Below are 11,336 nucleotides of genomic sequence, written 5' to 3' on the forward strand. Positions count from 1 at the left end.
CACACACACACACACACACACACACCACAGCTACTACTACTACTATACTACCACCACAACCAGCGGCACACACTTCGTCCTCCCACCACCACCACCACCGTCACCACACCACCACTACTACTACTACTGCTGCTGCTGCTACCACCACCACCACTACCATCTCCTCTACTACCACTACTTCTGCTACTACTACTACTGACACAACAACAACAACAGCTACCACTACTACTACTACTATACACACCCTACTGCTGTTACTACTACCACCACCACCACCACCACTACCACCTCTACTACTAATACTACTTCTGCTACTACTACTGACAAAACAACAACAACAGCTACCACTACTACTACTACTACTACTACCACTACACAGACCCTACTGCTATTGCTACTACTACTGGCACAACAACAACAACTACTACTGCTACTACTACTACTGTTATTATTACTACAAACTAAGCACTCAGACAAACTCCTTCTACTACTACTACTACTGGCACAACACCACCACCAACAACAACTACTACTACTACTACTACTACTACTATTACTACAAACTAAGCACTCAGAAAGACAAACTCCTCCTTCTACTACTACTACTACTACTACTACTACTACTACTGGCATAACAATAACATCCACCACCACCACTACTACTACTACTACTACTACTACTGGCATAACAATAACATCCACCACCACCACCACTACTACTACTACTACTACTGGCATAACAATAACATCCACCACCACCACTACTACTACTACTACTACTGGCATAACAATAACATCCACCACCACCACTACTACTACTACTACTACTGGCATAACAATAACATCCACCACCACCACTACTACTACTACTACTACTGGCATAACAATAACATCCACCACCACCACTACTACTACTACTACTACTGGCATAACAATAACATCCACCACCACCACTACTACTGCTACTACTACTGGCATAACAATAACATCCACCACCACCACTACTACTGCTACTACTACTGGCATAACAATAACATCCACCACCACCACTACTACTACTACTACTACTGGCATAACAATAACATCCACCACCACCACTACTACTACTACTACTACTGGCATAACAATAACATCCACCACCACCACTACTACTACTGGCATAACAATAACATCCACCACCACCACCTCTACTACTACTACTACTGGCATAACAATAACATCCACCACCACCACCTCTACTACTACTACTACTGGCATAACAATAACATCCACCACCACCACTACTACTACTACTGGCATAACAATAACATCCACCACCACCACTACTACTGCTACTACTACTGGCATAACAATAACATCCACCACCACCACTACTACTACTACTACTACTGGCATAACAATAACATCCACCACCACCACTACTACTACTACTACTACTGGCATAACAATAACATCCACCACCACCACTACTACTACTACTACTACTGGCATAACAATAACATCCACCACCACCACTACTACTGCTACTACTACTGGCATAACAATAACATCCACCACCACCACTACTACTACTACTACTACTGGCATAACAATACCATCCACCACCACCACTACTACTACTACTACTACTGGCATAACAATAACATCCACCACCACCACTACTACTACTACTACTACTGGCATAATAACATCCACCACCACCACCACTACTACTACTGGCATAACAATAACATCCACCACCACCACTACTACTACTACTACTACTGGCATAACAATAACATCCACCACCACCACCACTACTACTACTACTACTGGCATAACAATAACATCCACCACCACCACTACTACTGCTACTACTACTGGCATAACAATAACATCCACCACCACCACTACTACTGCTACTACTACTGGCATAACAATAACATCCACCACCACTACTACTACTACTACTACTACTGGCATAACAATAACATCCACCACCACCACTACTACTGCTACTACTACTGGCATAACAATAACATCCACCACCACCACTACTACTGCTACTACTACTGGCATAACAATAACATCCACCACCACCACTACTACTGCTACTACTACTGGCATAACAATAACATCCACCACCACCACTACTACTGCTACTACTACAAACCGCGCCCTCGAGTACACAACCCCCCCTCTTCACTCTTCCTCCTACTCCTTCTCCTACTACTACTACTACTGCTGCTACTATGGCACAACAACAACTACTACAACTAAACATCTTCTACCACTGGCACAACAACAACAGGAACACACGAACACACACACACACACACATGCACACACGCGACAACAACTACTACGACTTCAACCACCACCACCACCACCACCACCTCTACCACCGCCAATACACACCCACTCACCTAGAACAGACAGGTTGGAGGAGGCACTGAGGTAGACAAAGGTATAGTCCGACCTCATCGCTGACACCAGACACAGGTAGGTCCCGGCGTCTCCCCAGCCGGGCAGTCTGATGGTCAGCACCAGCCTCCTATCCTCGAGGTCGCCCTCCACCTCCATCCGCCTGCAATGATGACGTCACGCGTGGTGACGTCACTAGGGCCACTGATGTCGTCACGCGGTGGGGGGGGGGGGGAGGAGTGTGGGGTGTTGGGGGGGGGGGGGCGGGGTCAAATCAGTAGTAGTCCCCTCCCCACCCCCCACCCCCCCCACCCCCCAAACCCCCTCCCTCCCCAGAAAAAAAAAGTCACGGTCGGCTAGTTTGACTGAATTTAGTTTTGTTTAGTCGATTCCAGTCTGAATTATCACCTCTACCATCTCACTTACTCACAAGAACTGTCTCCCACTCACTCGCTCACTCACACACTCACTCTCTCACTCAGTCTCTCCCACTTATTCACTCACTCTCGAGCTGTCCCCCAACTCACTAACTTAAGATACTCTCTCCTTTTCAACCACCCACTCACTCGCTCACTCACTCTCTCCTTCTCACTCACTCACTCACTAACTCACCCACTCACAAACTGGTTTTATCCTACTCACTCACTCACTACCCCCCACTCACTCACTCACTAACTCACCCACTCACAAACCCTTTTTTTCCTACTCACTCACTCCCTCACTCTCTCATTCACTCAATCACAAGCACTCACACACACTTCCTCACTCACTCACTCACTCACTCACTCACTCACTCACTCACTCACTCACTCACTCACTCTCTCCCTCCCTCTCACTCAGTCACTCACTCCCTCACTCTCTCATTCACTCACTCACAAACACTCACACTCACAAACACTTCCTCACTCACTCACTCCCTCACTCTCTCATTCACTCACTCACACTCACAAACACTTACTCACTCACTCATTTTCACTCCCTCCCTCCCTCTCACTCACTCACTCAATCAATCAATCAGTCACAAACACTCACATTCACAAACACTTCCTCACTCACTCACTCATTTTCACTCCCTCCCTCCCTCTCACTCAGTCACTCACTCCCTCACTCTCTCATTCACTCACTCACAAGCACTCACAAACACTTCCTCACTCACTCACTCACTCACTCACTCACTCACTCATTTTCACTCCCTCCCTCCCTCTCCCTCCCTCTCACTCACTCACTCACTCACTCACTCACTCACTCATTTTCACTCCTTCCCTCTCACTCACTCACTCACTCACTCACGCATTTTCACTCCCTCTCTCCCTCCCTCTCACTCACTCAGGCCATCACACTTACTGCTTAGCGTTGTCTTCTGTCACATGAAGCCTGGTTCCCTCGTGAAAACTGACCCCGGCTAGAAGAACGTCAGGTCCTTTCTTGGAAGTCTCTTCTTTCGTTTTCGTTTTGTTCTTGTCTGCTGGCTTCGTTCCACTGGCCGCTGCATTGCTGTAATCATCGTTCAGCAATAGCCGAGTGGTTACAGCCTCGGACTTTCAATCTGAGGGTCCCTGGTTCGAATCTCGGTAACAGCGCCTAGTGGGTAAACAGTGGAGATTTTACCGTGTGTGCAGACCTGCTTGTGCCTGGACCCCCTTCGTGTGTATACGCAAGCAGAAGGTCAAAATACGCACGTTAAAGATCCTGTAATTCATGTCAGCGTTATGGAAACAAGAACATAACCAGCATGCACACCCACCGAAAACGGAGTATGGCTGCCACACGGGGGGATAAAAACGGTCATACACGTAAAAGCCCACTCGTGTATATACGAGTGGGAGCTGCAGCCCACGAAAAAAGAAGACTGGTGCATCACAGCAACAGAATGTTGTGTTGCTCTGATTCCTCACATCAACAATATATCTCTGTTCTTCACGTCAGTAACATATCCCTTGCTGCTGTACAATGACTGTTAACATCAGTGACATATCCCTGTTCTTCACGTCAATAACATATCCCTTGCTGCTGTACAATGACTGTTAACATCAGTGACATATCCCTGTTCTTCACGTCAATAACATATCCCTTGCTGCTATACAATGATTGTTAACATCAGTGACATATCCCTGTTCTTCACGTCAATAACATATCCCTTGCTGCTGTACAATGACTGTTAACATCAGTGACATATCCCTGTTCTTCACGTCAATAACATATCCCTTGCTGCTATACAATGACTGTTAACATCAGTGACATATCCCTGTTCTTCACGTCAATAACATATCCCTTGCTGCTGTACAATGACTGTTAACATCAGTGACATATCCCTGTTCTTCACGTCAATAACACGTCCCTTGCTGCTATACAATGATTGTTAACATCAGTGACATATCCCTGGTCTTCACGTCAATAAAATATCCCTTGCTGCTGTACAATGACTGTTAACATCAGTGACATATCCCTGTTCTTCACGTCAATGACATATCCCTTGCTGCTGTACAATGACTGTTAACATCAGTGACATATCCCTGTTCTTCGCGTCAATAGCATATCCCTTGCTGCTATACAATGACTGTTAACATCAGTGACATATCCCTGTTCTTCACGTCAATAAAATATCCCTTGCTGCTGTACAATGATTGTTAACATCAGTGACATATCCCTGTTCTTCACGTCAATAACATATCCCTTGCTGCTATACAATGAGTGTTAACATCAGTGACATTTTCCTGTTCTTTGCATCAATGACATATCCCTGTTCTTCACGTCAATAACATATCCCTGTTCTTCACGTCAATAACATATCCCTGTTCTTCACGTCAATAACATATCCCTTGCTGCTATACAATGATTGTTAACATCAGTGACATGTTCCTGTTCTTAGCATCAATGACATATCCCTGTTCTTCACGTCAATAACATATCCCTGTTCTTCACGTCAATAACATATCCCTGCCGTGATACCGTGATTCTTCAATGTCAATAACATTTTTTCTTGTTCCTCACATCAATAAGATATTCCTGTTCTTGGCATCTTCTTCTTCTGCGTTCGTGGGCTGCAACTCCCACGTTCACTCGCATGTACACGAGTGGGCTTTTACGTGTATGACCGTTTTTACTCCACCATGTAGGCAGCCATACTCCGTTTTCGGGAGTGTGCATGCTGAGTATGTTCTTGTTTCCATAACCCACCGAACGCTGACATGGATTACAGGATCTTTAACGTGCGTATTTGATCTTCTGCTTGCGTATACACACGAAGGGGGTTCAGGCACTAGCAGGTCTGCACATATGTTGACCTGGGAGATCGGAAAAATCTCCACCCTTTACCCACCAGGCGCCGTTACCGAGATTCGAACCCGGGACCCTCAGATTGACAGTCCAACGCTTTAACTACTCGGTTATTGCGCCCGTCAGTTCTTGACATCAATAACATATCCCTGTTCTTCACATCAACAATGTATCCCTGTTCTGATAGATAGATAGATAGATAGATAGATAGATAGATAGATAGAGGAAAATCGATTACGAGACAGTCACAAAGATAGGCAGACAAACAAATATACGAATAAATTATTCATAAATGAATACTAACATTTCGAGCAAGCAAGTAGCCTAACTAACTAACGGCACACCTAAAGATTGACCTTCCAATTCACTGACCTTGCTGACCTCTTAATTTGCATCATGACCACCTGGGATGGCCGCTCTGTACCAGACGGTGACGTCATGGAACACGTCAGCGACACTGATTGCGTCACTTCCGGGTAGAAGTATCTTGGCTCCGCTTTCATGACAACAGGGGCTTCATCTGTGGATGTATAGGTACATAGATAGAGAGAGAGAAAGATAGAAAGATAGATAGACAGATATATATATATATATATATATATATATATATATATATATATATATAGAGAGAGAGAGAGAGAGACATAGATACATAGATAGATACATAGATAGAGATACATACATACATACATACATACATAGAGAGATAGAGAAATAGATAGATAGATAGAGAGAGAGAGTGAGATAGAGAGAGAGATATATATATATATTGAGAGAGAAATAGATAGATAGATAAAGAGATAGAGAGAAACAGAGAGAGAGGGAGAGAGAGAGATAGAGAGATAGGTAGAGAGATAGATAGAGAGAGTGAGATAGATAGAGAGAAAGAGAGAGAGAGAGAAATAGATAGATAGATAGATAGAGAGATAGAGAGAAATAGAGAGAGATATAGAGTTAGATAGATAGATAGATAGATAGATAGTTGTTTTTTTAAGCGAAAGAAAAAAAAGATAACAAGGTGGAAAAAAAATAAATGGTTGAAATTATAAATAAATAAATTATCAGATAAACAAGTCAATCAATCAATTTTGAAAAAAAAGGGGGGAATTGCATAATCTGTTTTTCTCTTTTTTTTTCTTTTGTCTTCAAGTGTATTTGTTTGGTTATCAACGTGGGTTTTTGTCCTACTGAATTTTTGGCAGGGACAAACATTCTGTTGTTCTTCTTCTTCGTGCGCTAAGTGTATGCTGCACTCGGAACCTCGGTATAATTATCCGTGTCATTCGAATGACTAGCGTCCAGACCGCCACTGAAGGCCTAGTGGAAAGGGTGTGGGAAGAGAATTCTGACGACTGTGGGATTCGAACCCCTACCCTCAGATTGTGAGATGGACGTGTGTTACCACTCGGCCTCCGTTCCACCATGAAGGGTGAATCTCAAAAGATGTCTGTCAACACAAGCTTGGGGGGCAGTTTGAGATCACTTGCAAGTATGTATATATATATATATATATATATATATATATATATATGTATATATGATAGTCAGTCGTGTCCGACTATGACCATCAGAACAGCAGAGGAGGCAACTGCTGTTCCGACTATTTGGGCTAGAATCTGATTATAGTGGAGAGTGTCTTGCCCAAGTTACATCCCCACTCTCTCGGCCAAGAGGGTTTTAGGACAGTCGGCGTTGGGGATGGTTCCCAAAGGCCAACTAGCCCACAAGGCTGCAGCACTAAGAACCAGTGCAATTTTGCCTCCTAGTTTGAGAGTCATAGTCCTTCACAAAAAGACTAAACTGTAAATGGTTTCCCATTGACTGGAGAAACCATTGATAATACAGCTCTCACTTTGCTGTTGGCCCAAATGTAAACTTATGTCAATCTGTGATATAAGCCGAGTGTTGGGCAAGTAAAATCACGCATACAACACAACACACAGAGACCACCAAAAAAAAATCCTTTTATCAACTGAAACAGCCACGACATCTGTTCCTCTCACATGTGGAAACACATGTTCATTATAGATTTCTTCTTCTTCTTCTTCGTTCGTTCGTTCGTGGGCTGCAACACCCACGTTCACTCGTTAAACATGACAGGGCTGGGATTTTAAGTGTGTGACCGTTTGTACCCGCGCCATGTAGAATAGAATAGAATGTGACTTTATTACCAAGTGTACCGGGGTCACAAGGAATATTGGGGGGTGGGGGGGGGGGGCGGCGGGAGGGGGGGGGCAGTACATAACAAGATACGAACATAAATCGAAATTCATACATACACAAACACAGATACAGTAGAAATTAGGGTACATACATGTGCATATCAATCTAAAAAAAAAACTTGTGCATATTCACACATGCACGCACTGTACACACACACACACACACACACACACACACACACACACACACACGCACACACACACACACAGGCGCACAGGCGCACAAACACACACACACATGCAGTTTCAGTTTCAGTTTCACTTTCTCAAGGAGGCGTCACTGCGTTCGGACAAATCCATACACGCTACACCACATCTGTTGAGCAGATGCCTGACCAGCAGCATAACCCAACGCGCTTAGTCAGGCCTTGAGTGCATGCTTACATATTTGTGTACCTATGAAAGTGGATTTCATTTTACGTAATTTCGCCAGAGGACAACACTCTCGTTGCCATGGGTTCTTTTTCAGTGCGCCAAGTGCGTGCTGCACACGGGACCTCGGTTTATCGTCTCATCCGAAAGATTAGACGCTCAGTTTGATTTTCCAGTCAAACTTAGGAGAAAGGGCGAGAGCGGGATTCGAACCCACACCCTCACGGACTCTCTGTATTGGCAACTGAGCGTCTTAACCATTCTGCCACCTTCCTCCGCACATGCACACACACACACACACACAGACAAACTCTCTCTCTCTCTCTCTCTCACACACACACACACACACACACACACACACAGAGGCGCACAAACACACACGCACACACACACACACACATGCACGCACACACACACAGAAAAACTCTCTCTCTCTCTCCCCCTCTCTCACACACACACACACACACACACACACACACACACACACACACACACACACATACACACACACACGCACACACGCGCACCCACGCATCTAGACAGATGCCTGACCAGCAGCATAACCTCCATCACGCTTAGTCAGGCCTTGAGTGCATGCATGTATGTATTTGTGTACTTATCAGAGTGGATTTATTCTACAGAATTTTGCCAGACGACAACACTCTCGTTGCCATGGGTTCTTTTTAGAGTGTTCCAAGTGCGTGCTGCTGCACACAGGACCTCGGTTTATCGTCTCCTCCGAATGAATGACTAGACGTTCAGTTTGATTTTCCAGTCAAACTTGGGGGGAAAGGTTGAGAACAACTAAACTGTAGGTTTACAACAGGAGGGAAAGAAATTGCGTCGCTCAATACCTTTGGCTGCTATTAACCCTTTCATCGCCAAGCTCGCATTTATGCACAGGCGTGGTAGAGGACCCATGTCACTGAAAGGTGACCATTCCTTGGTCTGTTATCCATGAACCTACTGCTCTTAATGTTCGGTGGTAGGTAGGATAGGCCATATTTTCTATACATCGCAGGGGGGAATCCCCAGCTATTCTTAACCACTGTCTTAATACCACAAGGGAATTTTGTACTCTAAATTGACTGGCGGTGAAAGGGTTAATAACCTTTGACAGAGAACTTTTTTTTTTCCTTTTCTCATTCAGAACTGTGTTTTCAACGTGTTTTCTGAAAGTCAGCATAGAAGTTCAGAAAATGTTTAATTTTTTTTTTTTTAATAAAAAAAACTATCATCGATTCCATTCCAATGTCCGTACTAAAATGAAATCATCTTTAAACAAAATGAAATCAGATAAAAATAAATAAATAACATAAAATAAAATAAATAAAATAAAATAAAATAAACGATAGTCATCATTGAACAATATGATGATAAGAAATATTTTTAAACAGTGTGATATTTTGGTAATGTGATCTTAAACAATATGCTGTCATCAAAAACTACTGTTAAACAATATGATAATTTAAAACAAACAAACAAAAAAGAAGAAAACAAGATGATATATCTGTTATGTCGTCTTTATAAAACAATACAAGTACCAAAAAAATCAAAAACAAAACCCAAACTTAAACAATAACCATGACAACGAAAAATTACCATCGTAACACAAAAGACTAAATAAAACTTGAATCATATTATACAGCAGCTAAAGCCATCTTAAACAGTGTGTGGTGTTGTTGTTGTTGTTTTTAAGTCTACTTAAATATCATGATAATGGAATATACAAACTCACCGTCTGAAAAAGCCGCTTCGAATAGAATCACAACGGCCATCCACACTCCAAACAAATGATGCACAAACATTTTCTGCTTCGATAAAATGACACACCCTGCAACAACGTTGGAAATTCGCACGCATGGTACATACACAAACATCTGTTCTATAAATTGAAATGACGCGACCTATGATAGCAATAATCCATGCATTTGATTTGGTTAAAATGAAACAACAATAAATCATACACGATGCTGTACAAACATCATATGGTTTGTTAAAATGATCGAACCTGGAAAAACAACAACACAACAACAATAAAATGGAAACAACATTCGAAAGAAATAAAGAAAAAAAAATCGCAAATAAAAAGACAGACAGAAAGAAAGAAAGAAACAAAGACAGACAGGAATGAATGAAGGAATAAATAAAGAGAGTGATGAATGAATAAACGAATTGATAAAGTAGGAAGGAAGGAAGGAAGAAATAAATAAAGAAAGATACAAAGAAATGAATGGGTGAAGACACAAAGGAAGGATTGAAGAAGGAAAGAAAGAAAGAAGGAAAGAAGAAAGGAAAGAGAGATAGACAGAACAAAAGAAAGAAAGAAAGAAAAAAATGATGGATACAAACAGGACGGAAGAATAGAATGAAGGAAGAAAGAAAGAAAGAAGGAAAGAAAGAAAGAAAGAAAAAAAGAACGAAAGAACGAACGAACGAACGAATAAATGAATGAAAACACGGAGGATGGAAGAAAGGAAAAAAAAAAGAAAGAAAGAAAGAAAAGAATGAACGAACGAACGAACAAACGAATGAACTAATGAATGAATGAAAACACGAAGAAAGAAAGAAAGGAAGAATGAATGCATGAATGAATGAATGAATGAATGAAAGAATGAATGAATGAATTAATGAATGAAATGCGAAGAAAGGTAGAAAGAAAGAAAGAAAGAATGAAAGAAAGAAAGAAAGAATGAATAAATGAATGAATGAATGAATGAATGAATGAAACCACGAAGGAGGGAAGGAAGGAAGAAAGAAAGAATGAATGAATGAATGAAATACGAAGGATGAAAGAAAGAAAAAAAATGAACGAACGAATGAATGAATGAATGAAAACACGAAGGAAGGAAGAAAGAAAGAAAGAAAGAAAGAATGAATGAATGAATGAATGAATGAATGAATGAAAAAACACAAAAAAAGAAATAAACAAACAAACAAAGAAGAAAACCAAACAATTCCTCTGACCTGAAAACGTTAGAAACATCAACGGCTATGGCAACAACAACAACAACAACAACAACAAAAAACACCTCTCGCACACACTGTTTATCCAGACGTTGA

At 42.1% G+C, this 11,336-nt stretch overlaps 1 protein-coding gene across 1 annotated transcript in view; it reads right to left on the reverse strand.

Moving 5' to 3' along the window:
* Positions 1 to 11,336, reverse strand: part of LOC143277169 (uncharacterized) — a 24,179-nt gene extending 12,843 nt beyond the window's left edge. The window contains exons 1-5 of the mRNA XM_076581934.1: positions 11,241 to 11,336; positions 10,012 to 10,107; positions 6,052 to 6,199; positions 3,748 to 3,897; positions 2,406 to 2,566 (exon numbers count right to left, since the gene is read on the reverse strand). Coding sequence (XP_076438049.1) covers positions 2,406 to 2,566; positions 3,748 to 3,897; positions 6,052 to 6,199; positions 10,012 to 10,107; positions 11,241 to 11,259 — 574 coding nt within the window. The 5' untranslated portion in view covers positions 11,260 to 11,336. The remainder of the gene's footprint in view (positions 1 to 2,405; positions 2,567 to 3,747; positions 3,898 to 6,051; positions 6,200 to 10,011; positions 10,108 to 11,240) is intronic.

The sequence above is a fragment of the Babylonia areolata genome, chromosome 33 (genome assembly GCF_041734735.1).
Source record: "Babylonia areolata isolate BAREFJ2019XMU chromosome 33, ASM4173473v1, whole genome shotgun sequence".
Classification (NCBI taxonomy): domain Eukaryota; kingdom Metazoa; phylum Mollusca; class Gastropoda; order Neogastropoda; family Buccinidae; genus Babylonia; species Babylonia areolata.